The sequence below is a fragment of the Catharus ustulatus genome, chromosome 20 (genome assembly GCF_009819885.2).
Source record: "Catharus ustulatus isolate bCatUst1 chromosome 20, bCatUst1.pri.v2, whole genome shotgun sequence".
Taxonomy (NCBI): Eukaryota; Metazoa; Chordata; class Aves; order Passeriformes; family Turdidae; genus Catharus; species Catharus ustulatus.
This window is the reverse complement of record NC_046240.1, coordinates 10,894,710-10,922,446: the sequence shown is the minus strand read 5'-3', so window position 1 is coordinate 10,922,446 and position 27,737 is coordinate 10,894,710. Positions and strand designations below refer to the sequence as shown.

At 61.7% G+C, this 27,737-nt stretch overlaps 1 protein-coding gene across 2 annotated transcripts in view; it reads left to right on the top strand.

Moving 5' to 3' along the window:
* The window catches only part of SDK2 (sidekick cell adhesion molecule 2), a 46,468-nt gene that overhangs the window by 671 nt on the left and 18,060 nt on the right, over positions 1–27,737 (top strand). For both annotated transcript variants that reach the window (XM_033076732.2, XM_033076733.2), the window contains exons 2-4: positions 18,070–18,229; positions 26,335–26,441; positions 27,499–27,646. In XM_033076732.2, the coding sequence (XP_032932623.1) occupies positions 18,070–18,229; positions 26,335–26,441; positions 27,499–27,646 (415 nt within the window). The remainder of the gene's footprint in view (positions 1–18,069; positions 18,230–26,334; positions 26,442–27,498; positions 27,647–27,737) is intronic.

Below are 27,737 nucleotides of genomic sequence, written 5' to 3'. Positions count from 1 at the left end.
GGGAGTGGGAGCCAGGCGGCTCCGGAGCTCCTGGCGGGGGAAGAGCAGCATCCGTGATATTCGCCAAACCTCCCCGGAGCCAGGACTCGGGGCCCGCCGGTGCTGGGTGCAGCGCGGTGTCCGTGGCGGTTCAGGGGGACGAGCAGCACGGCTCTGCTCTGCCTCCCCCTTCCCCAAAACTGCCCTCAGGTTGGGGATGGGGGGAACGTGTTGCTCTGAGCATGAGGTAGAGTCTGTGCTGGAGAACCTCCGGGAGGGTGAGCACCTCCGAGGGGTCAGCGTCCCCCATTCTCCCCCACCCTCCACGGGTACCCCCGATGTACCCCAAAACCCGGGGTGCAAGTTTGGGGGAGCAGCTCATCCCCTGATCTTGGTCCCGCCAACTTCCAGCCGCCGGTACGAACTGCCAGGGGGCTGGGGGGGTCTGCACCCCCATCTCCTGTGGTGCCTGGGGCTCCCACTGCACCCCAACAACCCCTGGGGGCTGCAGGGCTGCCGGGCACGGTGAGCCCCTCTCTGCTCCTCGGGCACAGCACAGGCTGCCTTTAGCTGCTCCGCTACCCCGCAGGGATATAAAACCAGTTTGTGGCCCTTTGGGGTGCAGCTGGGGTTCAGAGGGGCCCGGTGGTTCCCTTCCTGAGGGTCCCTGCGGGCCCAGAGAGGAGGCTCCCGGCTGGCAGGGCTGCAGCGTGGCTGCCTCTGTCCCTGCGCTTGGACTGAGCAGCTCCAGACTGGAAATGGGGGGGCACAGCTGAGCGCAGCGCCGGGGGTCCTCACCCACGACATTTCTTGCCCTTGTTTGTGGCAGCGAGTGGAGCCAGAAGTCCCTGTGCGCTCCCGTGCTCCCGCTCCCCCTGAGCCTCCCCCAGCACCGCTATAATTTCTCAGTAATTAAGTTCAGAACATAACATCTAAAGCGGCAGTATATTATCCGGGCAGGCCCTGTGTGGGGAGCTCTGAAGGTCTCTTTGATTGATTCACTCCCTTGCCGAGTTTCTCTTCTCCTGGCTGGCGTCTCCGGCTGGCGGGTCCCCTGCGATCCGTTTGTTCCCTGCCTGCGGGACGGGCTCCTGGGGTGACCCAATCTCCTTCCATTGATCTCTGGGGCCCCGGGGTCTCGCTGTGGGGTGGGAGATGTGGGGCTGCCTGTGCCCCAGCACTCTGGAGGGGTGGGGAAGGGGCTTCGCTCCGCTCTCCTGGCGCAGGAGCCGAGCTTTGCAGCTCTCTGCGGCGAGTGTCACGTCCTGGCGGGCGCTGTGACATTGCTCGGTGCCCGGCCCCGGCGTGGCAGCGGCCACGGGCGAGCCGGGCGTGCTGGAGGGATCATTCCCAAAGCCTGGCACGTGCCGCGGGTGGCACTGGGGACGCGCCAGCAGGGTCACCTCCCTCCTGCGGTGCCCGTGGGGTGCCGGCGCTCCCCGCTGCATCCCGCTGGGATGGACAAGGAGCGGGCTGGTGGAGCTGGGAACAGCCCGGCACGGAGCTCCAGGCTCCGGGTTGTCCCCACTGCGGTGGGGCAGGCAGAGCTGGCAGTGGAGGGGCAGCAGCGCTTTGTGCCAGGGCTATTGATTCTGGCAGCCAAAGGAAAATGGGATCAATCGGGAAGGGAAGGGAAGGAGGAGGCGACGGCCTGAGACCTCCCCGGGGCGCAGGGGCTGCCCGGCCGTGGGGTGAGGCCCTTTCATACCTGTGGTTGGTGAGAAAAAAGGCCCCTTGCTGCCCGGGAGAGAGAGGATGGAAGTTTAATTACAGCCCGTCTGTGCTGTGTAATTATTAATTACCCGTGGCAAAAAATAACTTATTGATTAGGGCCCTCGCGCTAATTACCCGGAGCCCAATGCGCAGCCGGGGGAAGGCTCAGCCGGCAGCGCTGCCCGGGTGGGAGCTGTCGCAGTGCGACCCGGGGGCTGTGCCAGGCCTGGGGGCACCCCACCACCACCATCATCAGCTGAGGAACACGGCAATAAAGGGCTCCCCAAGATCTGGAGGGAGTCTGGGGGTCCCCTCCCACTCCTGGTAGATTTTCTGACACCCAGAGATGCGGTGTCCCCACATCCAGTGCTGGGGACACAGCCCGGGACCCTCCGTGTTGGCACAGCACCTCTAATGGGATTGAGGAGGCCTCAACCAGTCCCAGGAGGGATTTGGGCAGCTTAAGGTTCCAGACGGGATTTGGGGCAGGGGCCTGCCATGGGCAGCTTCCACCAAAGAGGCTTATTAGAGATGGCAGCAGGGGAGTTCAGCATCTCCTGTCCCCGTGTGCGGGGCCTGGGCACACCTGCACACACGGTGCCTGTGGGGCTGGGCAGGAGGGGGCAAGGACAAACTCCTGCCCTTCCTGAGGACGTGATGCTGGTGCCAGGCTCATGCCAGGACTTTGGTGATGGGAGCTGCTGGTTCCTCTGTGCTGGCACCAGAGCAGGAGGGGATGGCCCTGCCTCTCCTGTCCCTCCTGTCCCTGCCAGTGCTGCCACATTCGCTGGTGGCCTCGTGCAAGGCTCCAGCTCGGGGAGGAGAGTGGCTTTTAGGGGAGAGGAAGGGAAGATTAAAATTTGATGCTGCTTGGGAAGCCATTAGTGCCTGGGCACAGCGATGATGAAATTTTGATGACCTGATAACCGAAAGGGAGGGGGTTATGGTCCGGTCCCAGGCAGGCTGTGTCACTGTGCCTGTCACTGTGCTTGTCCCCAAAGGTTTGGGGTGCCAGCTCAGGAGGAGAGCAGGCAGGATGAGAGCTGGGGATGGGAATGGGAGCTCGTACCCACCTCCAGCTGCCGGCACTGTGGGCAGGGAGAGCCGGCGGTGGCTGAGCAGCTCCTGCCCCGGTGCCATCCGGGGACCAGGGTGAGTGACAACGTCAAGTGCTGCTCGTCCCTCAGTGACGGGGACTGGGCTGCGGTGGCATTTCCGCCCAGCAGGAGCACACGCAGGAGCTCGAGGAGAGCGGGAAGGAGGGAGCAGGCGGATGCTTGGCTGCTTGAGAACCTGGGAAAACGCTGATAATTAAACGGGGAGGAGGGAGGCTGGCGGATGCTGTGACGAGGGGTGACCCTGCCTCTGCCACCCCACGAGCCGTGTCCTTGTCCCCAGCCCGTGCCTGTGGCTGGCTCCTGCCTGGGGATGAGCTCCAGCCACACACACATTGCTGTAGGCCCTACACAAATGATTTGGGGGTGTGCTGGTTGCAGCAGCAGTGCCTGGGGTGAAATGGCCCCGTGGGGCAGCGCCGTGTGGGAGCAGAACCCTCTGGGTGCTGGGTGAGCAGAGGGTGCCCTCCCCTCTGAGCCCTCATTGCTGCCCCAAGCTCATTAACGAGTGGCTGGCGTGTGGCTGGGTGAGAAACGGCCGGGGAGAAATATGCTGCTGTCAGTGGTGATGTGATTGTGCTAACGAAGGGCGAGCTGAGCCCCCGCCGTGCCCGCGCTCCTGCCAGGGCTGGTGGCTCTGGTGCTCCACCGGTGCCTCGTGGCACTGGGCCTTGGATTTGGATCCTGCAGCCTTGGGGAGCTGGGATGGCTCAGGGTGCTGGGCACTGGGGTGTCCTGGGAGCTTTTCTGCTTGGCATGGAGCTGCTGGAGAGGACACGGGGCCAGGATCACTCAGATGTGCTGGTGATGCCAGGGACCACCCTCATCCCCAGGGCTGCTGCCCTGAGCTGGGGTTCCCCCATCCATGGAGGTGGATCCAACCTCAGGATGTGTTCCTGTATCTCTGCCAGGCCAGCAGGCAGGAATGTGCTGGCAACAGCTGCCTGTGGTGGCCATGCTTGGCATCCCTCACACCCCCTTGGCATCCCTCACACCCCCTTAGAATCCCTCACACCCCCTTGGCATCCATCTCACCCCTTTCCATCCCTCACCGTAATCATGCTGGAGATGCCACTGGCATGGGCAGCGCCCTCAGCACCCTCTGTGGGTTTGGGCACCGCTCTTAGGGCATCTCCCACCCCTGCTCCCAGTTTTGGGGGTTCACCCTGCACCCCTCTCACCGTGCTCACCTTCCTGCCCCTCTCCCCAGCCTGACTCCCAGCACCTGCCTGTGCCCCGGGCAGGCAGTGCCCCCTTGGTGGCCCCCGCCCCACCCTCCCCTCGCCCCCAGCCCCGGGGGTGCAGGAATGCCTGCCTGGAAAGCCATGCCGGGCTCGGGTTGCCTGGGAACTGGGAAACCTGATCCCTGGGAACGGGGGCCGAGGGCAGGGGACATTCCCGGGCTGCAGCTGGTCCCTGGCCCCCTTTGTCTCTCCGCTCTGATGGGGCCCCCAGGAACGGAGATTTGGGGCGTGGGGGCTCCCGGCTGGAGCAGGGCCATCCCTGGGGACACGGGCTGGGTGCTCTGCGCTGTCACCTTCCCACGTGGGTCAGTGTCACCACCAGGGCTGGGGAAGGGACCAAGACCGGGCTGGACAGAGCTTGGAGGAACCTGGTCTGTGAAAAGTGTCCCTGCCCATGGCAGGGGTGGGACCAGACGAGCCTGAAGCCCCTTCCAACCCAAACCATTCCATGAGGCCCAGGATCAGCTGTGCTGCGTGCCAGCAGCTGGGCATCCCGGCTGCCCACGGGGGTGGCACGGTGGCCATTCCAGGAATGCCGGGGTCCCCTGGGCTGGGTCCCTCCCTCCCTGCCACACATTGTCCCCAGCCTGACACGTGGCACCTCCTGAGCACGCCGGGAGCTTCCCTCCAGCCTGGGCAGCAGGGGGAAACTGAGGCACGGGGCAGGAGGGGCGGTGGGGACGGTGGGAAGGGGACAGTGGTGGTGTCCTGCTGCCTGGTGGCACTGGGTGCAGCAGGAAGGGGACAGTGGAGATGTCCTGCTCTGCTGCCTGGTGGCACTGAGTACAGCGGGAAGGGGACAGTGGAGGTGTCCTGCTGCCTGGTGGCACTGGGTACAGCGGGAAGGGGACAGTGGAGGTGTCCTGCTGCCTGGTGGCACTGGGTACAGTGGGAAGGGGACAGTGGAGGTGTCCTGCTGCCTGGTGGCACTGGGTACAGTGGGAAGGGGACAGTGGAGGTGTCCTGCTGCCTGGTGGCACTGGGTACAGCAGGAAGGGGACAGTGGAGGTGTCCTGCTGCCTGGTGGCACTGGGTACAACAGGAAGGGGACAGTGGAGGTGTCCTACTCTGCTGCCTGGTGGCACTGGGTACAGCGGGAAGGGGACCCAGGCACACGTGAGCTGCTCCTTTGGCTCCCGTCCCTCTCTCCGTGTCCCTGCCGAAGCCCCGGGTGTGGGGAAGCCTTGATGAGTTTGACCATTAGCAGAAGAAGCCGCTGAGCTAATTTTAGCCCTGGTAGCTAATTGCTTTCTGCACTGCTGGGTGAGCCCACAACCCGCGAGTCCTCGGCTGTAACCTTGAGCCCTCGGCGGCACCGAGGTCCTGCCAGGGCAGGAGTGGGATGGGATTTGTGTGTGGGATTGCTGGGCCCTGAGGGGTTTCTCTGGAGCACTGGGATGTACAAAGCTGGAGGGGTTGGGGTGTCAGGCAGGACCCTGCTGCCCGTAGGTGTCCCTTGTGCCTTGTGTGGAACGGGGACATGTGATGTGGGGGACTCTGCTGTGAAGGGTGGCTGTGAGTGTGGACCCCCCTTGTGAGTCTCCTTCAGCTCGATGAAGGGAAATGCTGGGTTTGGACCCTCTTAAGTGGGAATTGGTGGATGCAGAGAGCATTTCCTCAGGGCAGGAGCGAGGCTGGGGATGCACAGACGGGTTCGCTGTTCCTGCTCTTCCCGGGATGGCCCTCTGTCCCCTAGCACATCCCAGCTCATTGACTGGAATCTGGGGCACGGGCTGGGCCGTGCTGGGGGTTTATGGGGACATTTGTGTTCCTTCGAGGAGCCCGTGTCCCCCTGCAGGGAGCAGTGGAGTGCTGGGTGCTACCCCATGGGTCTCTGCAGCGCGGGATGCTCGGTGCTTCCCCTCCTCCTCCTCCTCCTCCTTGGTTGGGCTTCTCAGGGGTCGGGCTCCGAGCCCGGAGGGAGGCGAGAGAGTCCTGCATGGATCTGGCATCCCCAGCTCCTGGCAGGTTGGGGATGGAGCAGGATGCGGCCGGCGTGGGGCCGGGATGGACGGACGGACGGACGGACGGACGGATGGATGGTGGATGATGGATGGATGGATGGATGGCGGGCTGGCTCGGATGGAGGGGGCTGGGACCGGCGGACACAATAGCTCTGGTTTCAGCACCCCGCCTCCTGCATGCCTGAAAAACAGCTGATGGCCGTGACGGGGGATGAAATGGGATTAGCTGCTGCTTCCAAAGGGAGCGCGTCCTGCCGAGCCGGACAATGCGCCCGCTGTGCCACGGCCCTGCCCACAGGGGCTCGGCGCTGTGCCCTGCCCTGGCTGTCCCCGAGGGGACCTGCCACCCTCCCGCGCTGCAGCACAGATTCCCGGGGGTGCTGGGATGGAGTGGGAGCCGCTTCCAGCCCCGAGCAGCTCCCAGGTGAGCAGTTGGGGTGGCAGGAGCTCGGAGCTGTCCCACCCCACCGAGTGCCCGCAGAGAAAGGGAGAAGCGAACCTCGTGGCACCAAGGGGGTTGGCAGGGTGGGCACCTCTGCCCTGGCCCCCCCGGTCGGTGCCGGGGCCCGGGGGGACCCGCGGGGTGTCCCGGGGCGGGAGCGGCCCCAGCTGCGGCCGTGCCGTGCTCGCTGGAGTGAGCTGATGTTTATTTTGATAATGAGTTCTCAATGCATTCGTAAACTAATAAAATCAACTCATTAGGGTGGGATGTTTCCTTCCGAGCTCTGCCGCCGTTGGAAGAGCCCTCCCCGCCGGCTGAGCACCTGGAAGCGCTCGGCACCCGGTCCCGGCGGGGAGGGAGAGGATGGGCGCCTTCATCGCCTCCTTGGCTGCGTTCTCCTCGCTGCCAGGGCGGGCACAGGGGCTGAGCAGGGCGGTGGAAGCAAGAGGCGTGCGGGGAGCAGGGCACGGAGCTGCCGGAGCCCTTCCCCCGGGGCGCCGGGGGAGTCTCGCTCGCTTGGCTTCTCCCCATAAGCTTCACGTCAGGCTGGAATCGCTGGCGCGGCGGTGGCTGGAAAAGCCCCTCTGGCTGGGAGAGCCACAAGTGTGTGAATAAATGCGATGACCAGAGTTTGCTGCGCTGCCCTGGAAATCCAGGGCTGTCTAGGGGGGAATGCCAGGCTCCTTGTTCCTCCCCCACCCGCGAGCGGGGCTGTCTGGGGAGGAAAAGCTTTGGAAAAAAAAGCTTTTCCAAGGAAAACTCACGCTCGCTGTCATGCTACAGCTATTTCTGTTTCAAGTGAGCAATGCAATGACTAATTAATACTTAGGAAAAAGGATGTCTGGGCAACACCCCAGTGAATGGGCGAGTGCCCGGTGCCCGCTGGCTCGGGGCCGTGCCGCGGGGAGGGGACTCCGGCCACCAGCGCCTTCATCCCGCCTGGCACGGGCAGGGTGGGAGCTGGCAGAGCCTTTTCCATCTCGCGGGGCTGGCGACTCGATTGCGTCAGTGCCCTGGGAAGGGCTGAGCGGGGTTTTTCTTGTGGTTTCTCCCTTCTGTTTTTCTTTCCCCGCCGTTTTCTGGGTTGGGAAGCGCCGCCTCGTTGGGATTCTCGGGGTGTGTTTGTCTGTCCGTCTGCCGAGCATCCTGCGGGGCCGGGGGAGGTGGGACACGGGTGTCACGGGCGGGGGGGACATCTCAGGTGCCTCCCGCAGGTCCGGCCTGTGGTGGCTTTGCTTTCCCACCCCAGGAGTTTCCACAGTGGTGTCCTTCCAGGAATTCCTCGAGGATACACGTGGGGCCAAACCCAGCCCTGAGCTGAGCTAACCCCGCCTTGAGCGTCACTCCGTGGGGTGGGTGACAAGGGACAGGGTCCGGGCTCGTGGGGAAGGGCTCAAGTGCAGGACGGGGGATGCACTTTGACCCCTCTCCCGCTCCGGGAGTGTCCGGCTGCTGGGGGGTCTGGAGGTGATGCCCATCGATCCTTCCCTTCCTCAGTGCTTTGGAGCCTCTCCCGGGAAAATCAGCCGCAGGATCCGGCCCCTCTAATAGCGTTGAGTCACTCTCCGGGTGTCCGTGACTCACAGCAGTGACCCAGATACGGCGGAGCTGCGTAATCGCGGGCTTCGGAGGATTTCTGCCGTCGGAAGGAGTTTGCTGGGGAAGGAGTTTAGTCCGGAGTCTGGAGCTCGTTAAACACCCCCGGGGCTGTGTCCGTCAATGTCTGTCCGTGCCACCCGCAGCAGGGCAGCCCTGGGGGTGTCCCCTGCATCCCTTGTCCCCCCAGGATCATCCCTCTGCTCCCGGTCCCTTCCAACTCCTGGCAGCTCCACGCGTTTGGGTTTGGAGCTCCGTGCCCTGGGGCCAGGATTGGGATCAGGCTCCGGGGTCTGTGTGCTCGGGGCTGGCTCTGGGGGTCCGTGGGGGCTGCACAAAGCTCTTCTTGTCGAGACCCGGGCTCGGGGCTGGGCACGCACAAACGGTGGTGTGTGTGTGTGTGACTGTTTGGGGTTTCCCGGCAGGGAAATGTTGGTTTTTCCAGCGGCAGGGATGGGCAGCACACAGCCCCTCTCTGTTCCCAGCCGTGGGGCTGAATAAATCGCTGTTTGCCGGCCAGGGCTGGTGTTTGTCTGCTGGCTCGGGGAGCGTTTCAAGCCTTACCTTACCCACGTTGTGAGCAGGGTGCACCTGGCTGTGTCCCCAGTGCCACAGGGATGGGGACCGAAGCCCGTCCTGGGCTGCTGCAGCAGGGACAGGAGGGTTTGTCACCAGTTTTGGGACCCCTGGTGGCCGGGGACATGGGCTGGGAGCTGCTGAGGTGTTGGGGAAGGGATTGCCAGGGTGAGACTGCAGGGGATGGAGGCTTCATCCCCAGCACCTCTGCTGGGAGGAGGGAGATGCTGAGCCTTTTTCCATCACCCCTCATCCCCGGAGAGCCGGGCTCCCCCCTCCCCACGTCCCCCATCCCTGGAGGGTTCACCCGGGCATGGTGAGGCTGCCCACGGCCCGCTGAGCCCCGGCTGTGGAAGAGGAGCTTGTTATGGAGCCATCCTGCTTTTAATTAACAAATTAAAATCCTAGTTAACAATCCAGCCCCAGGGCTGTTGGAGGCTGGGAGAAGCTGGAGCGTTTGTTATGGAAACAGCAGTTAATTAACAAATAAATAAATAAGTATGGGCCTGGAGACAGATGTGGGAGGAGGAAGAAGGGGAGATGGCAGTGTGGTCAGGGTGTCCCACCGGCCTGGCCTGGTGGGATGCAGGGAGGGAGGAGGATGTCTGTCTGTCCATCCATCCATCCATCCATTCCTCCATTCCTCCATCCATCCCTCCATCCATCATCCATCCATCCATCCATCATCCATCCATCCCTCCATTTCTCCATCCATCATCCATCCATCATCCACCCACCCACAGTGCCAGCCAGGACAGATCTGGCCACGTTCTGTGCCAGGACAACTTTAGCTGGACTTGGGGCTCCTGGTCTCTTTTCCTGGGATTTTTCTGAGCACCGCCAGCTCCAGGAATCGCCCTCCCCCAGGGCCTCTACCCTCACCCTGGGACCAGGAAGCGCCAGGACAGATCTCCAGCAGAGATAGATGAGGTGTGACACCGGCAAAACTGCTGTGCAGCCCGCAGGTGACACCAGTGCCGTGCTGGGGACAGCAGGAGGAGGGGACAGCGCTCGGGGGCAGCGCTCGGGGGCTGCTCCTGACACCCTGGTCCCCACTGGTGTCACCCTTGCCCTGGGACGGGGCTGTGTGGAGGATCTGGGGAGTGCTGGGTGCTGCCAGGGAGGGGGTGCTGGGGCTGTGGCCTGGCTGGCCGTGCCCTGCAGTGGTCAGCTTGGATTAGCCACAGGGATGTCACCGAGAGCCCCGAGCGGTGTCTGCTGCCAGCGGGGACTGTCACCATGGGAGCTGCTGGAGCCCTGCAGGGCTTTGGGGTCACTGTGCTGCTCCCCGAGGCGCTCTGGGGTCACCTGGGGGTCTCAGTGCCACGGGCAGGGGTGGCTGTGGGGTGTGACAGTGCCACAGGCAGGGGTGGCTCTGGGGTGTGACAGTGCCTGTATGAGGGTGTGAGTGGCTCTGGGGTGTGACAGTGCCACACACAGGGGTGTGACAGTGCCTGTGTGAGGGTGTGGGGTGTGACAGTGCCGCACACAGGGGTGTGACAGTGCCGTGTGACAGTGCCACACACAGTGGGGGCTGTGGGGTGTGACAGTGCCACACACGGGGGTGTGACAGTGCCTGTGTGAGGGTGTGAGTGGCTCTGGGGTGTGACAATGCCACACACAGGAGTGGCTGTGGGGTGTGACAGTGCCACACACAGGGGGTGGCCGTGGGGTGTGACAGTGCCACACACAGGGGTGTGACAGTGCCTGTGTGAGGGTGTGGGTGGCTGTGGGGTGTGACAATGCCACAGGCAGGGGTGTGACAGTGCCTGTGTGAGGATGTGGGTGGCTCTGGGGTGTGACAATGCCACACACAGGGGTGTGACAGTGCCTGTGTGAGGGTGTGGGTGGCTGTGGGGTGTGACAGTGCCACACACAGGGGTGTGACAGTGCCTGTGTGAGGGTGTGGATGGCTGTAGGGTGTGACAGTGCCTTTATGAGGATGTGGGTGGCTCTGGGGTGTGACAGTGCCTGTGTGAGGGTGTGGGTGGCTTTGGGGGTCACTGTGGGGACATGACCCCTCTGCCAGCCCACACCAGCCCTGCAGGGTTTTAGCGGGGTGAGGAGGGGGCAGAGCCCACGCCCCTCCTGCAGCTTCACCTTTCCAAAGGCTTAAGGGAAGGAAATCAGTTTAAGCTCCAGCCCTGCAAATCCTGCGGCGTCACACGGGCAGGAGCCGTGCTCTGCTGAGCAGCTCCTCCAGGTCGGCATCTCCCTCAGCCCCCCCTTAATCCAGTCACCACACCTCTGCAATCGGCTTAGGCGTGTAGGGAACCCCAAATCCCCGCCGAGGGAGGCACAGGGAGCAGGGCAGCAGTGCCAGAGCTCTGGGCTCTGCTGCTGCAGGGATGTGGATGGTGGGAGATGCTCCTGCACCCCTGAGCAGCCTGGGGCAGCGATTCCCTGCTCCACAGGGTGGTTTTATCCCTGTGACCCCGGTGGGATTGGGAGGGGCTGTTCTGCCTCAGCAGAAAACATCCTTAGCTCCTTTTTGGGGGCTCCCTCTGTCACCCCCGGAGTCTCCTGGGCCGTTGTGCCCATCTCAGCCCAGCAGGGTGGCAGGGCCAAGCAGGAAAATCGTGTCCAGCCCTGTTTTTTCTGCACGGTAAAGGAGAGGGCTGGAATTACCAACCCCAGGGCACCATGTCCGGGTCCTCCCCTATCCCGGTTGTCCGGGAATTCCGTGGGGTGGGGAGAAGGGGATGGGGATGGAGGGATGGCGATCGATGTCCTGCAGACCCTGGAGCACCGTGAGCTCACCACAGCAGGAACTGACCCCCCAAAAGCTGCGCCGTGTCCCCGCTGCCTTCCCACCCCCCCAGCTCCATCAGGAGCGCTTCCCACCACGGCTCCCCCTCCTCGGAGCACCGAACCCTTCCTAAATAATTCAGGAAGGCGAGTGCGGTCCGCGGGGGCTGCGGATAAACGTGGTAAATGGCTGAGAAATGGAGCGTGTCCTCCGGGAGCCACCTCCGCTCCGGGTGGCCGGGCCCCGCTCCTCCCTCCTGGCCCAGGTGGCGACTCCGGGCCAGGTACGGGGAGGAGGGGACGGAGCGGAGCTGCCAAAGCCACTGGAGCATCGGGAATTGCATTTCACGGCTGGGCAGGCTGGGATACCAAGCCGGCCCCGTGCGCCGGGCGCTGGAGAGGAGATAAGATTTGATTAAGAAGGCTGCTATTAATTTATGGCAAGTACACTCACGGCAGTGGAGAGGTTGCTTTTAATTAATAGCCAGAAGGAGAGTTTTAAAGCTCTTGGTCTCAGTGGGGGGAGAAGGGAGGGAGGGGAAAGCAGGGAAGGAAGGGAACAAAGTAAGTTGGGAGGATTAATGGTCACATCTGCAATTATAAGTCTTTTTCTTAGTAAAAAGGGCAAAAAAAACCACATCAAAAGGTTGGGGGTGTGCGGGGCGGCCGGGCCGATCCCTGGGGATGAGATGGGTGGGACTGGGGCACCAACCCAGCCTGGGGGGACAGCAGGGGACAGGAGAGGACAGCAGGGGACAGTTGGGTGTCCCTGTGGCTGCTCCAGAGCCGGTTCTGCTGGGATCAGGACTGAGGGCCAGTGCTGGGGTGGATGTCATGGAAGAAATGATTTATTGGGAGGGTGGGCAGGGCTGGCACAGGTTGCCCAGAGAAGCTGTGGCTGCCCCTGGATCCCTGGAAGTGTCCCAGGCCAGGCTGGACAGGGCTTGGAGCAGCCTGGGACAGTGGGAGGTGGCCCTGGTCATGGCAGGGGTGGCTCTGGATGGATTCTAAGAACTTCCCCAACCCGACCCACTCTGGAACTCGGTGATTTTGGCTGTGGTGGTGATGGGATGATGAGGATGGAGCCATCCTGACCCACTGCCCCACCACGGGATCCCCTCAGAGCCTGCAGGGTGTGGTTAAGGCCGCTCTGCACCTGCCCAGGTGTTGAGAGAACGGCGAGCAGGGCTCAGCTGAGGCTCCCAAACCCCACTGGCTCATTCTTGGCTTCCTCCTTGGCACCCCCAGCCCGAGCCTTGTCCCCCTGGTCCCCGCCTGGCAGCGCCGTCGCGCTCTGAGCTCCCCAGGTGCCGGCAGCGCTCGGCATTTCAATTCCGTGTTTGCTTTTTATTAAGGGGATGGAGCCGTGGCTCAGGAATACTAATGGCTCTGAGAGCGGCAGAGAGAGGCACTAATCCCCCTGCACCTGCCCCCCGCCACCGGGGACACCGGGAGGGGACACAGGGAGGGGACACAGGGAGGGGACACAGGGAGGGGACACCAGGAGGGGACACCGGGAGCACTGAGGGCTGTGCCCTTGGGGACACCATCAAATCCACCTGGTGGCTCTAGCACATCCACTGATAAATTGATTCTTCCCGACCTCACCTGGCATCCAAGGAATGGGATTAGCCAAGGGGTGGCTGCTCGGGCAGGGAGTCACTTGTCCCCAGGGCCAGCGTGTCCCCATCACCCCTTGGTGATGGATCCCCTGGGTCACCCCTCCTTGCCCCCAGCTGAGGCTGTGACCCCACCAGGATGCTCGGGGACATTCTGGTCCCCGGTGGGTGCTGTTTTTGGGGGTGTGGGTGACGTTTCCCCCTCCCCAGCTCCCCCAGATGTGGCGCGGCTGCGGCGGCGCCGGGGAAGCGCGCGGCGAATATGTTCCACAAATGAATAATAAAAACAAAGGAAAATTACCCTCTTATTGAAACTCGTTTTATGAATAAAACAATTATTCTGGTAATTGAAAAAATGTGTCGTTAAATTAAATGCAGTGGTTCCTATTAAAATTTTAGTGGATTTCTTCTTCTCCTCTGTTTCTTTTTCCCCCTTTTTCCTTGCCTCCCTCCCTCCTGCCTCCGCTGGCGGCTAAAGGCTGGTAATTATAGCGGAGGGTTTCGCTTTCTCTTTATTGTTTTTTAATCTCTTCGTGCTGCGGAGCCAGCGAGAGTCTGATGCCGAAGAGATTTAGCTCCATCTCGCCGTGCTGGGGAGGGGGGCCGGGCTGGGAGCTGCTCGGTGGCACTGCCAGGTGTCACACTGCTCCTGGAGGGTTGGCATCTTCTCTCCTGGGCTGGCGTCCTCCTCTCCAGGCTGCCATCCTCCTTTTGGGGTGGTGGTGCCTTGGGAAGATGTGGGGGGAGCAGGGATGTGGCTCTGTCCCCTCTCTGTGGTCCAGGTGGGCTGTGGGCGCTTCCCAGCACATCAGAGAAGGGTTGTTGGGAAGGAGGAAGAGGATGGAGTTGTTTTCCCTGAGGCAGGTGCTGGTTCCTGGTGATGGTTGGGCTCTGTTGGTTACCTGGAGCCTGCAGTGAAGCTGGGCTGGGGTCAGGACATCCCCCAGGTGCTGGTGGGTGTGGGTTCTGTTGGGATTCCTGGTGCATCCTGCTGGATCCTGGCAGGAATGGGCTCTGTTGGGATTCCTGGTGCATCCTGCTGAATCCTGGCAGGAATGGGCTCTGTTGGGATTCCTGGTGCATCCTGCTGAATCCTGGCAGGAATGGCCTGGTCACCTTCCAGTGGGTGAGCTGGCAGGGCCTGGATGTCACTGCTGCCCACAAGGGGCACTGGGGGTGACACTGCTGAATGCATGGGGACTGTGTTGTCCCCTGGATGGTGGCACCAGGCAGAAGGGGACCTGGGGGTCCCACGAGCCCCTGGAGCTCCGGGAGTGGCACCTGTGGACTTGGATCTGCTGCCCTCACCCAATCTTGCCTCTGAGGGGGAAGGGAAGAGGAGGGAGCTGCACCCTCATCCCCACCGCCCCCCTGCCAGCAGCTGCCAGGCAGAGCCGTGCCCTTGGCAGCCATTCCGGGATTCCTCCAGGCTTAAAACTCCCCGTCCCTTCCCATCAAGAGGGATTTGAGGCTGGGGAGAGGGGAGCTTAGTTCCCATTAGGGCCGGGAATTAGGATCCATTACGGCTCTTTGGGGAGCCCTGCCCTACATCCGCGCCCGCTCCGGCTCTAATGCCCCTGATGTAACTAAAGTGCAGGGCCAAGATTGTGATCCCATTAGGCAGGATTAGTGTGCCAGGGCCTGGCATTAGATTGTCATCGACAGGGGAGGGAGAGAGCAGGGACTGTCCCTGTCCCTGTCCCTGTCCCTGTCCCTGTCCCTGTCCCTGTCCCTGGTGCCAGCCCTTGGAATCCCATCCATCACCTCCTGCACCTCCTCTGAGGTCAGAATTGAGGGCAGGATGGGGACCCAGGGGTTTGGTGGCACCTCTCTGTGTGGAGGGGACACTGCTGGCGTGGCCTGGCAGGGATGGGGTGGCAGGGGTGGCACAGGAGCTCGGCAGGGTCCCGTGCTGCTGGCAGATGTGCAGATGTTCCCGGAGACGCCCCTCGCTGCCGCCTGTGTTTGGAAAGTGATGAATTTCTGCACCAACTAATTAGCCTCTAATTAGCAAGCGGAGTGTAAACAGTCACAACAGATGGGGAGAGGCGGAATGAGCAGTAATGACCCTTGGTTTGGGGGGGATGTGGCTGTCACCCACTGGGACCCCCCCTGGGCCCAGGGCTGGGGGAATGGCAGCTCCCGTCCCTGCTGGCTCTGTGCTGACACGGTCAGAGCTCCATGGACCTGGGGCTGGTGGTGCCAGGGCCTGTCAGGGATGGTGGCAGAGTGCAGATGTCCCCAGGGAGCAGAGGGGAGGGAAACTGAGGTTGGGGGGCTACAGAAGTGGCTGGGGATGAGTGGGACAGCATTGGGGGGCCCCCACTCTTCTCCCCTCCGAGAACTGGTGTGGGCACCCCCTGGGAACACCAGGAACAGCAGGAACACCAGGAACAGCAGGAACAGCAGGAACAGCAGCTCTTGTCCCTGAAGGCCTCTCTGGAGATCTCAGAACTACGGAGCCATGTTCCCCTCCCTGATCCCTCCACTCCTCCATCCACCCCTGCCCTGGGTTGGGCTCCTTGAGGGGCACGGGGCTCCCAGGAGGATGAGGAGGATTCCACTCGAGCTCACCCCCAGAGGGGACCCCCAGCACCCCCTCCCTGCCGTGTTTGGGGTGGGTTTGCCTTTCTGGGGGCAGGGGAGGAGCCAGGTGTGGGTGGCCGCTGTGACCTTCGCGGGTGGATCCCCACGGAAGGATCCGGGTGGAATTCGGAGCCGCCTCTCCTCCCCTGCGCCGTTTTTCACCCCTTAATGCAGAACAGATGGCTCGGGCGCTTCAAAGCGTGATGAGCCTTAGCTGCTTAAAATCAAATTAGGATGGATGCAAACGGCGGGCAGGCCCAGGGGAAGGAGCGCCAGCAGCACCCTGCTTCCCAAACGCTTCCTGAACGCTTCCCAAACGCTTCCTGAACGCTTCCTGAACGCTTCCCAAACGCTTCCTGAACGCTTCCTGAATGCTTCCCAAACGCTTCCCAAACGCTTCCTGAACGCTTCCTGAACGATTCCTGAACACTTCCCAAACATTTCCCAAATGTTTCCTGAACACTTCCTGAACGCTTCCTGAACGCTTCCCGAACCCTTCCCAAACGCTTCCCAAACACTTCCCAAACGCTTCCGAAATGCTTCCTGAATGTTTCCCAAACGTTCCCCAAACGCTTCCTGAACACTTCCTGAACACTTCCTGAACACTTCCTGAATGCTTCCTGAACGCTTCCCGAACGCTTCCCAAATGCTTAGCAAACACTTCCCAAACCCTTCCCAAACGATTCCCAAACGTTTCCCAAACGATTCCTGAACACTTCCCAAACGCTTCCCAAACGCTTCCTGAACGCTTCCTGAACGTTTCCCAAACCCTTCCCAAACACTTCCCAAATGCTTCCCGAACGTTTCCCAAACACTTCCCAAACGCTTCCCAAATCCTTCCCAAACAGCTTCCGGACACGTCCCAGGTGCCTCCCAGGCACTGGGTTCTGGCTGGGTGCACTGGACAGGCCAGGTCTCAGTGCCACGGTGCCATTGGAGCAGGGATCACCTGGGGATCGACATTCCCTGGGGACCAGCATTCCCTGGAATCATGGGGACCAGCATTCCCTGGGGACCAGCATTCCCTGGGATCATGGGGATCAGCATTCCCTGGGAATCAGCATTCCCTGGGGACCAGCATTCCCTGGGATCATGGGGACCAGCATTCCCTGGGGACCAGCATTCCCTGGGACCAGCATTCCTTGGGGACCAGCATTCCCTGGGATCAGCATTCCCTGGGGATCAGCATTCCCTGGGGATCAGCCCCAGGGTTGTGCCATACTTGGATCCCCCTGCAGCTGCCCCGTGCCCAGAGGACCCCGCTCTGGTGCATCCTTTGGAGTGTGGATCCAGAGCTGCCATCTGGCTGTGCCACGTCCCCATCTGGGCTCTGCCCTAATCCCAAAGTCTCCGGGGTGACGTGGGCGAAGCCCCGGCCTTGCAGGTCAAGCTCTGCCGTGGTGGGGACACCTGTGGCCACCACTGTGCCCAGGTGACACAGACCCTGAGGGCTCCCCAGGCCAGGGAGCAGCGTGGCCATGGGTCAGGCTGTGCCAAACCCCAGAGCCAGGGCACCGAGCTGCACCCTGTGCCACCCGGGACATGCTGGGTGCCGTGCCCTGATGTCCCAATCCCCAGATCCATCCCGAATCTGAGGCAGGGACACCAGGAGGAGTGAGGGCTGCCCCTTCCAGCCAGCTCTGCTGAAGGTCAGAGGAGAAGATTAAATTAATGAGCCACAAGCTGCTCCCTCCCTTGCTAATGACTCGCCTGGCATCCAGCACCGCCTTTGCCAGGCAGGATGGTGTAAATCCACCGGGCATTTCCATGTGGGTGTACAGGAACCAGGATTGAGGAGAGGAACCCCCAGTGCAGCTCTGGGGGTGCCTCTGAGCTCCCACAAGCTCCTGTCACACCCCCAGGGTGGTGGGCACTGCTTCAGTGCCGCTCACAGCGCGGGGATCCACGGCAGGAATTCAGCTCGAGCAGACAAGAAAGAAAAGCCCTACCCCAAAGAAAAAACCCAGAGCTGTGATTGAACGTGCACTTGAAAGCTGCTGGGGAATATGAATGTGCCTTTGAAGTAAAAGGGCTTCCATTTGTTAAGCAGAAAATGGAGCTGTGTGGTTCGATTTATAGTTTTACTTAGCAAATAAGGCAGGAGAGGAGTAAGTGGTTCTGCCTCGCTCCTCTCGCAGCCCCTCCGCCCCTTCACCCCCCGAGTTAAAAGCTCGGAGATGCTACAAAGAGAGCCGGGAATAAAGCAAAGAAGCAGCTTAGATAAACCTGCAGCAGGCTGATCCCTTGTGGATGGGCTGCTGGAGTGGTTTAGGGAGGGACAAGGGACAGGAAGGGGGCTGGGTGGCCTGGCTGGGGCAGAGGAGGTGGCAGCGGGGTGATGGCAATGCCAGGGGAATGCTTTGGGTTGGAAGGGACCTTAAAGATGAATTTTTCCATGCCTTGCCAAGAGCAGGGGTGCAGTGCTGGGTGGCCCATGGGGCTGGCAGGACGTGGGGCCCTGATCTTCTCCCCTCCCTCTCTCCACAGACGATGTCTCCCCGTACTTCAAGACGGAGCCGGTGCGGAGCCAGGTGCACCTGGAGGGGAACAGGCTGGTGCTGACCTGCATGGCCGAGGGCAGCTGGCCCCTCGAGTTCAAGTGGCTGCACAACAGCCAGGAGCTCACCAAGTTCTCCCTGGAGTACAGGTGAGGCTGGAAAGGACGGTCAACCATCAGAAAGGGCTGCCCAGGGAGGTTTGGAGTCTCCATCCCCAGAGGTGCCAAAGGGGACAGGGCGGGGATTGGGCACAGCTTGACCTCCATGACCTTGGAGGTTTTCCAGCCTCAGTGACTCTGGGATTCTGAGTCCTCCCGAGGCAAATCCTGCCCGTCATGCAGGTCCCTGGCAGGTGCCAGTGCCAGGGCTGCCATCCTGGGAGGCAGCACAGAGGCAGCTCTTGGCAGCCCGGAGCTGCCGGCTCTGTTTGCAGAGCAAACGCGGAGTTTAAGCAGGTCAACACCGGGGAGGAGGTGTTTGCACAAGCGGATTAACACCTCAACACCGGGCTGCGGATCACAGCCCCCCGTGGCTCCCTGGGAACAGCCAGGAAGGGCCAGGGCAGGCTGGTGCAGAGTGCCCAGATCCAGCCCCGTGTGCCAACTGGCACAGAGCGGCTCCGGCCCCTTGGAGACGGCCTTTAAATCAAGGCGGGCACCTCTCCTGTCTCCTCTGAGTGTGTGTGTCATCCTCTCTGTTTTAATCAATAATTCAGGTCGAGACAAGCCGTTCCCCCTTCCCAGGCATCGAATCCAAAGGCTTCGTGTTGCTGTAGCAACGCGGGGCTGCTCCGGGATACCGGGAACGCAGGGAGAGTGGCTGGGTGACGTCGTGTGCCTGCTGGGATCCTGGAGCCAGGCCCTCCTCGGGGACCCTGGGGACTGTCCCCTCCTAAGCCGTGGTGGCTGCAGCTCTGCAGTGCCCTGAGTGCTGTCTGGGACACCCTTGTCGTGGTGTGGAATTCACAGACCTGTTGAGCCCCACAGTTCCCACAGCTCACTCCTGCCGGGAATGCAGCTCTTTGGCAGGCAGGAGAAAGGAGTCAGGACTCTGATCCCGGGCCCTGATCTGCCCTGGGAGTCGGTTGGGGTGCTTGGGGGTCATCTCCAAACACAGAATGGGGATTGTGACTCCTTTTCCTGAGTTTCTCCTGGGTTTGATCTGTGCCTCAGTTGACCCTTCAGTAGGAAAGGGCCCAGCAGTGACGTCTGTGCTCTGGGATGCCCAACAGCTCCACATCCCTGCATTCCTGCATTCCTGCATTCCTGCATCCCTTCATGTCCTCATCCCTGCATCCCTGCATTCCTGCATCCCCTCACCCCTTATCTCCTCATCTCCTTATCCCCTCATCCCCTCATCCCTGCATCTCCTCATCTCCTCATCCCTGCATCCCTGCATCCCCACATCCCTGCATCCCCACATCCCTGCTCCACACTGACTCCCCTCCCCCAGAGCCCTCAGCCCCCAGCCCCAGCATCCAGGCAGAAAGGATTAACGAAGGAATCGAGCAACCAAACAAACAAACACGTGGGGAAAACCCAAACAAACCCAGCGCAGCCAATGGAGCAGAGAAGCCACCGTGCAAATCCCTGCTGGGCTCCCCAGAACCTGCCAGCATCCCTTGGCTCTGCCGCGGCTCCGGAGGGATTTCCAGTCTGGGGATGAGGGTTTGGCTGTCTTGCCTGGCACTGGAGGCTGCTGGTGAGAAGGCGAAGGACCAAAATTAGTTATGATGGGCAGAAATTGAATTTTAATAGAGCTGTCGGTGGCGCGGAGCCAGCCCGCTCAGGCAGTGGGAAGGTTGTAATTAAAAGTTAACGAGTTTAGAAACAGAGTAATCCTTGGAGAGGGGAGGATTGGTGCTGATGGCCATGGAAGCTCAGGGATGTTCTGGGCTCTGGGTGCATCAGGGCTGTGGGTGAGGGGTTTGGGGTGTCCCTGTCCCCTCCCAGGGACAGGAGGACATCCCCAGAGCCTGGCAGTGCCCACGAGGGAGGATTTGGAGAGGATTTGTTCTGTGGGGTGCTGTGCCCAGGGACTGGCTGGGCTTGGTGGCACCACCTCATGATTCCCGGCGAGGCTTGGTGGCATCACCAGCCAGGTTTAGTGGCTTCACCTCGTGGTTTGCAACCAGGGCTGTGTCTGTCAGCATTCCACCCTCATCATCCTCTCCTGAGCAGGGCATCCCTCCGGCACCGCCGGCTGCAGTGCCCTTTGTGCATTGCCCGTTTTGGGGGCTGCGGGCAGGGGCTCGCTGTCCCCCAGCCCCGCTCGGTGTTACCGGTGCTCGGAGGAGCTCACGCCGTGTTTCCAGGGATGGAGCCGCTCTCCCAGTTTGGTAGCGTTTCCATGGCGACCGCCCTTTCCTTCCCGCAGCGGTTCCGCCGCCACCGGAGCGGCTCTGGGCGATCGCCGGGGCCCGGGTGGGCACCGGGCTGGCCCCGAACCGGGCGGGCTCCCGGCGGTGCCTCTGAGTGGGACTGATCCCTCGGGAGCATCCCTGAGGAGCACGGCGGGATCCCTGGGCTCTGCGAGCATTTGGAGCCATCCTCCCTGAGGAGCATCCCGGGGGTTGGGTGTGATCAGGGGCTCCACAAGGACGGGGGGCCAGCCCGGGGCTGTGTGCTTGTGGAGCCATCCCTGGGGTCTGTGGGGATTGGGCACCAGCCTGGGCTGTGTGCTTGTGGAGCCATCCCTGGGGTCTGTGGGGATTGGGCACCAGCCCGGGGCTGTGTGCTTGTGGAGCCGTCTCTGAGGTCTGTGGGGGACCAGCCTGGGGCTGTGTGCTTGTGGGGCCATCCCTGGGGTCTGTGGGGGACCAACCTGGGGCTGTGTGCTTGTGGGGCCATCCCTGGGGACTGTGGGGCTCCAGCCCGGGGCTGTGTGCTTGTGGAGCCATCCCTGGGGACTGTGGGGATTGGGCACCAGCCCGGGGCTGTGTGCTTGTGGAGCCATCCCTGGGGACTGTGGGGATTGGGCACCAGCCCGGGGCTGTGTGCTTGTGGTGCCATCCCTGGGGGCTGTAGGGATTGGGCACCAGCCTGGCTCGTCGAGGGATCATGGATCATCCCCCGGAGCATCCCTGGGGATGGCAGCATCCCAGCTTGGTTCCCTCAGCAGGATCCCAGGGGATTGAGCAGGATCAGGGATCCCCGAGGGACTGAGCAGCAGCCTGGCTCTGTGTGTGTGAGGGAACATCCTCCCTCGGGAGCATCCCTGGGGAGCTCAGGGATCAGCCTGGCTCTGTGTGTGTGAGGGGACATCCTCCCTCGGGAACATCCCTGGGGAGCTCAGGGATCAGCCTGGCTCTGTGTGTGTGTGAGGGGACATCCTCCCTCGGGAACATCCCTGGGGAGCTCAGGGATCAGCCTGGCTCTGTGTGCACCCACGGACCTGGGATCCCAGGAACATCCCTGGTGGATGGGATGGGATCAGGGATCGGATGGGATCAAGGATGGGATGAGATCAGGGATGGGATGGGAGCAGGGATGGGATGGGAGCAGGGATGGGATGGGAGCAGGGATGGGATGGGATCAGAGATGGGATCAGAGATGGAATAAGATGAGGGATGGGATGGGATCAGGGATGGCATAGGATCAGAGATGGAATAGGATGAGGGATGGAATAGGACGAGGGATGGAATAGGATCAGAGATGGGATGGGATCAGGAATGGGATGGGATCAGGGATGGAATGGGATCAGGGATGGGATGGGATCAGGGATGGAATGGGAGCAGGAATAGGATCAGGGATGGAATGGGATCAGGGATGGGATGGGATCAGGGATGGGATGGGATCAGGGATGGAATAGGATGAGGGATGGAATCAGGATCAGGATCAGGGACCCCCTGCCATCCCCTCCCCTTGCTCCCTCCATCCCCTGGCATTTTTCCCATGGGATCCCTGCTGTGACACCCCTCTGATGCCCGCTGAGGTGCCAGCCTGGGTGCCCTGGCCCTGCTGCCCAGCTCTGTTTTTCCCTCCAGGATGTCTCCAGTGCCGGGCTCTCCACGAGCTCGCATGAGGAATCATAACATGCAAATCAGGCAGCTTGATGTCTTTAATGAAATCCTCGGAAGGAAAGCGCTTCTCTGGTGAATTGGGGATATTTATTTCTCATACAAGAAATTTAACATGCAGATTAGTTGGGTCTGGTAATTTATCACATGAGATTGTCCTATTAAGGGCTGCATCGAGCCCTGCTGCCTTCGGAAATTACCTTACACATAGATTACCTCTGGACAGACTCCCATCCGTAGGGATGCATCTTCCAGCTCCTAAATCAGCCCTCGTGCCTCTCCTCACGGCCTCCACAGCTGCTGCAGGAGTCCAGCAGCTACTGAAGGATTCCCTGCCTCCCCTCCAGAGCCCAGGTCTCCTTTGCTGGAGCTTGGAAAAGTTTAATTCCATCTCCAACTCCAGCTGGCTTTGCCCCAGCTCCTGCCAGCCAAGCGGGGCTGGCACAGCTGAGCCTCCCCGTGCTGCCCCGTGCCAGCCCTGGGTGGCTTTTCCAGCACGTGGTGTCTCTGATCCGTCTCCAGCTCCTTCCAGGAGCCTGTTTGTGTGGGCTCACTGAGATTTGGGGCTGTTTCTACCTGGGCTGTTTTGGGGGGTCCCTGGGGGTGGCTGCACACACAGAGCCCTGGGTGCCTTTATGGCCTGGTGAGGATCCCAGATGTTTGATACTCAGAGTTTGTCCCCAAATCATTTAAAACATGGAACCAGGAGCCTCTGGAAATCCCAGACCTGGGGCAAACAGGATGGATCACCCCAGGATTCCTGCTGGAATCTCAGCCTGTGCTGCTGCTCTCTGGGAGCCCATCCCTGCTCGGGTGGGCCCAGCTCTTTGCCAGGCAAGGTGTGGAGCCCATCCCTCCGCCTTGGGGAGCTGATTACTGTGCAGTGAGGTAATGAATGGGAGCTGGAGAACATTGGAAGGGCTGGGTGGGAGCCCAGCAGGGCCTTCCTGGTGCTTGTATCACCGTTGGCATCACCACAGCTGGCAGAGCCCCAGGAGTGCTGGTGAAGAGGAGGGGCAGCACGGGGTGGTTTTTCCTGGGAATTCTCGTGCTGGGGGCACTCCTGCCTGTCTCTGTGCCTTGTTTGGGATGGGGGGACACTGAAATGTTGGCATGGGGAGCTGTGGGCACAGGGCAGTGAAGCACAGCAGCGTTGGGGCTGGCAGGAGCTGGGATGGCAGCAGAGGGAATTTCCGTGCTGGGATCTGACAGGGGCTCAGAGAGGACCGGGAGCTGTGGGAGCAGGAGATGCCACCGGAGCTGGGAGGGAGCCAGGCTCGTGGTTAGCGATGCACCGGAGCCCTCCGGATGCCACAGCACGGCTCGAGGCTCGCTCCGTCCCTGCTCGGCAGGAAGGAGGCTGATTAATACACGGGCATTAATTATTAAACGGCTCATTGTTCTGGCAGGGCCAATTGAGGCAGCGATTTACGGGGCTGCCGGCGCCCGCCCAATTCCCACGGCCGAGGGAAAACACGAGGAGAGGCAGCGGCCACGTGGATGCAGCCGGAGCTGTTCCAATCGCTAATTGAGATCCAATAGCCCGGTTAAGCAGCGCTGATGGAACTCCAGGGGGGTGCTCGGAGCCTCATCGAGCGCTGGCCCCGCGCACGGGCCGGGACACGGCTCGGATGCTTCGAGTCGTTAAAGCTCTGCTAAGTGTGTTTTAATGCTCACTTGACATTTCATTATCCCACAGTAACTATTCAAACACACGTCCCCTCCAGAATTAATTAGTCGTTATACAGGATATTAATCAAAGGGGACTGTGCCAGTGTGCTTCCATCCCAAATCCAATCCAGCTGTTGCTGTTACTGGGCGGCATTGGAAGAACCTCACAGATTTCTGTGTTCTCCTGGCTTTCAATTTGATGGATCAAATCCTTTGGCTGCTGCTTTTCCCGGCCTTTCTCCACCCCCTCAATCTAAGAATAATTCGGCAGCATCAGCCCCACGCTCCTCAGCAGCCCTACAATAACAAAACCACGGCAGCAGCCGGGGCTGGGGCACGGAGAGCGCGGCGGTGCCGAGCCGGGATGGCACCGGGAGGAGCTGGGCACACTGGGTCAGGGATGGATGGATGGATGGATGGATGGATGGATGGATGGATGGATGGATGGATGGATGGATGGACGGACAGGTTGGCATTCCCGGCATGCAGCCATCCATCTGTCAGACTGATCCTGTGCCACAGCTGCTGCTGCAAACCCTCCGCTGCCCCGGCACGGGGCTCCTGCCCCCTGACCCCGGGGCCGAGCGGGATGCAGCCGCTTCCTGCCGGAGCAGTGGGGTCAGTGCTCGCTCTGGAAGGGCCTTTCCCCACGGACGATGCCCTGTCAACCTCCATCTTCACAGAGAAGCCAAACAAACCCCTGGAACAGCAGAGTCAGCAGCGAGGGCTGCGCCGGGAGCTGGGCCAGCCTCACCTCGCTCCCGGCTGCAGCGGGGGCGGACGGACAGAGGGACAGAGGGGCACCGGGAGCGCTCCCAGCTGGAGGAACCGCATGGAACAACGGCCCTGGAACTCCTGGCCATGAAGCCGTGGCACAAACTGTGCGGGGAAAATGTGGGGTGACATCCACCCCTCCTGCCTGCAGCACGTCCCCTGTGAGGGGGTGACATTGGGGGTGAAATCAATTCCCATCCCCTTCCAGCCAGGCGTGATGGGGGAAGGAAATTGAATCCGAGCGGTTTTGGATAAAAGCCTCGGTGAAGGCGAGCGGGAGAGAACAAAGTCTGTGCTGGTTTGGTTGATGACTGCGGGCTGGGCTGCGCCGGGAATTGATTTCCTTTCTCCGGGCTATTTTCAGCTGCTGAGGTGTGTGTGCAAGTGCTGCTGCTTCAGTAACTCCTCCAGCTCCCGTGTGGGGGGACCAGGTCCCCTTAATTGGATCTGCTGGGCTGGGGAACAAGGCTCCCCGTGCCCGTGGAGGTGTCCTGCCTGTGGGGACACACTGCTGCCAGCACCGGGTGCTGAAGGTGCTCCTGTGACCCTTTGGGTCCCTTGTGCCAGTGCTGGTGGCTTTGCATTGTCCTGGAATGGGTCTGGAGGGGACACGGATCTGTTGGGGACACGGATCTGTTGGGGACACACGTGTCCCTGTGCTGCTGCTGTCCATCCACCCATCCGTCCACCGGCGCGCGTGTGTTCGGGAGTCACGGTGTGATTTATTAACGAGGACACCGCAAGGAGAGCGGGCCCATTATTCCTGGCGTCTGCAGCCGCTCCTGACAGCTCCGTGGAATTGAAATATCTTATTTAAAGCCTCTGGGGAGCTTTTTTAAATATCAGCCGTGACACTCAAGGACTCGTTCCCAAAGGGCACCCTCGCTCCTCCCGCGGGGACGGGTGACCCCGGCACTCCGCCTGGGTGGGCGGCTGGCAGGGTGGCACCGCGGCTTTGGTGCCAGTCCCGCGGTGCCCGCCCCATCCTCGCAGTGCCAGAGGGCACCCCCGTGTCCCCTGTCACCTTCTCCGGTGCAGGGACGTGGGTGCAGGGCCCTGCTGCGCTCCCGGCGCAGGGAACGCGCTCCTCAGGTCTTATGAAAGTTTAATTTACGCTCAGTTCTCAGAAGAACAAACAAAGCTCTGCCGAAAGAGCCCGCGGCGGGTTTTAACGCAAGATTAGATTTTTGGGCAGGGAGGGCTGAGCTTGCTTTATTTATTCCCTCTCTGCTTTATCTCGCAGCGCTCCCCGTCGGGGCTGCAGCGCCTGCCCGGCCCCCCGAGGCTCCCCCGTCTGTTTTGGGGGGATGAAACCGGAGCTGAGGGGTGGGGACTGCCCGGGGAGGGCTGGTGGCAGCAGGGCGATGCTCGGGGGGTGGTCGAGTGGAGATGTGGTGATTTCCGTTATCTCCTCTGCGGCTGCTGGCGCTGATAAGAGCAGGAGTGGGGTGATAAGGGGGCTCAGCCGGGATTGATCGGACTCGAGCGCTCTCAGGTCCAGCCTGAGTGACACCAGCAGGCTGCAGTGTCACTGCTGGGGCTGGGCAGGGCTCAGGCAGTGGGTGACACCGAGAGGGTGACAGTCACTGCCTTGAGCACAGTGGGAACACCCCCAGTGTGGCACTGAGGGACACTGCGGTGTCCCCACAGCCTGCACAGGCACATCCCTGAGGTGCGTGCGCCTCCAGCTCTGAGAAAAGGAACTCCTGGCACAGGGGCAGGACCTGCAGCCTCTCCGGGGGCTGTGACAGCGGCACTGATGTCCCCTCACTGCTGCCACCCCTCCCGCAGGTACATGATCACCTCGCTGGACCGCACCCACGCCGGCTTCTACCGCTGCATCGTCCGCAACCGCATGGGAGCCCTGCTGCAGCGCCAGACAGAGGTGCAGGTGGCCTGTAAGTGACAGTCCTGCTCCCTGGGGACAGCGCGGGGACACGCAGCTCCCGTCCTGCTCCGTGGGGACAGCGCGGGGACACGCAGCTCCCGGCGCTGTGTGACAGCTCTGGTGTTGGTGCCACTCGTGCGAGCCTGCAGTGTCCCTGGGGTGAGGCTGACAGGGACATCGGAGTGTCCCTGGGTGGCACTGGCAGGGACATCGGAGCATCCCTGGGTGACACTGACAGGGACATCCAGAGTGTCCCTGGGTGACACTGGCAGGGACATTGGAGCATCCCTGGGGTGAGGCTGGCAGGGACATCGGAGCATCCCTGGGTGACACTGACAGGGACATCGGAGCATCCCTGGGGTGACACTGGCAGGGATGTGTTGAGATTTAAGGAGGAGATGGGAGCACTGAGGCCTGGGATGGTGGCTCTGTCCCCCGAAGGGACCTGCCCCTCTCTGTCCCCCCTTGCCTGTGGGACACCCCCAGTCCCATCCCCTCAAACACCTCCTGAGGAGCGGTGACAAATCAGGAGGATAATGAGAAATTAATAAGGCAGCTGTTCTAACAACTAATGATAATGGCAAAGTCGTTAAAAAAGGATTCTTTACATGTTTTTAATTACAGCAATTAAGGAAGTCCATAAAAATCTCGTGTCCCACTCCCCTCCTCCGTGCCCCCCCAGCTTCCCTCAGTCTCCCACAACTGCTGAGTGCTTCCAGCCCGGGAATGGCAGGGTGGGATGGTGGCAGCTGCCACATCCTGTCCCTGCAGTCAGGGTCATGCTGGGGATGCTCCCGGCACTGGGACATGGGACAGGGAACGGAGAGAAGCTGGGGAGCCCCTGGGCCCTTCCTGCTGTGGTGGGGACACTCGGACAGGGGTCCCTGGCCCAGCACAAGGGTGAAGGACTCCAGGATCCCCAGGAGCAGCCGGTGGTACCTGAGCCATCCCCACAGCCGAGGAGGGGTCCCGGAGCAGCCCCTCTGCATCACCCACCCCACAAAGCCCCTCCGGGGTCCCTGGGCTCACCCCCAGCCCCTGGCACGGTTCTCTGCCCTGCTCTGCAGACATGGGCAGCTTCGAGGACAGCGAGACGCAGCAGAGCGTGTCGCACGGGGAGGCGGCCGTGATCCGTGCGCCGCGCATCGCCAGCTTCCCGCAGCCTCAGGTCACCTGGTTCCGCGATGGACGGAAAATCTCCCCCAGCAGCCGCATGTGAGCACCCCCAGGATCGCCCTGGAACCCCCAGGATCCCCCTGGATCCCTCCCGGAACCCCCCACCATCCCGTTTGCATTTCCCGTTGTC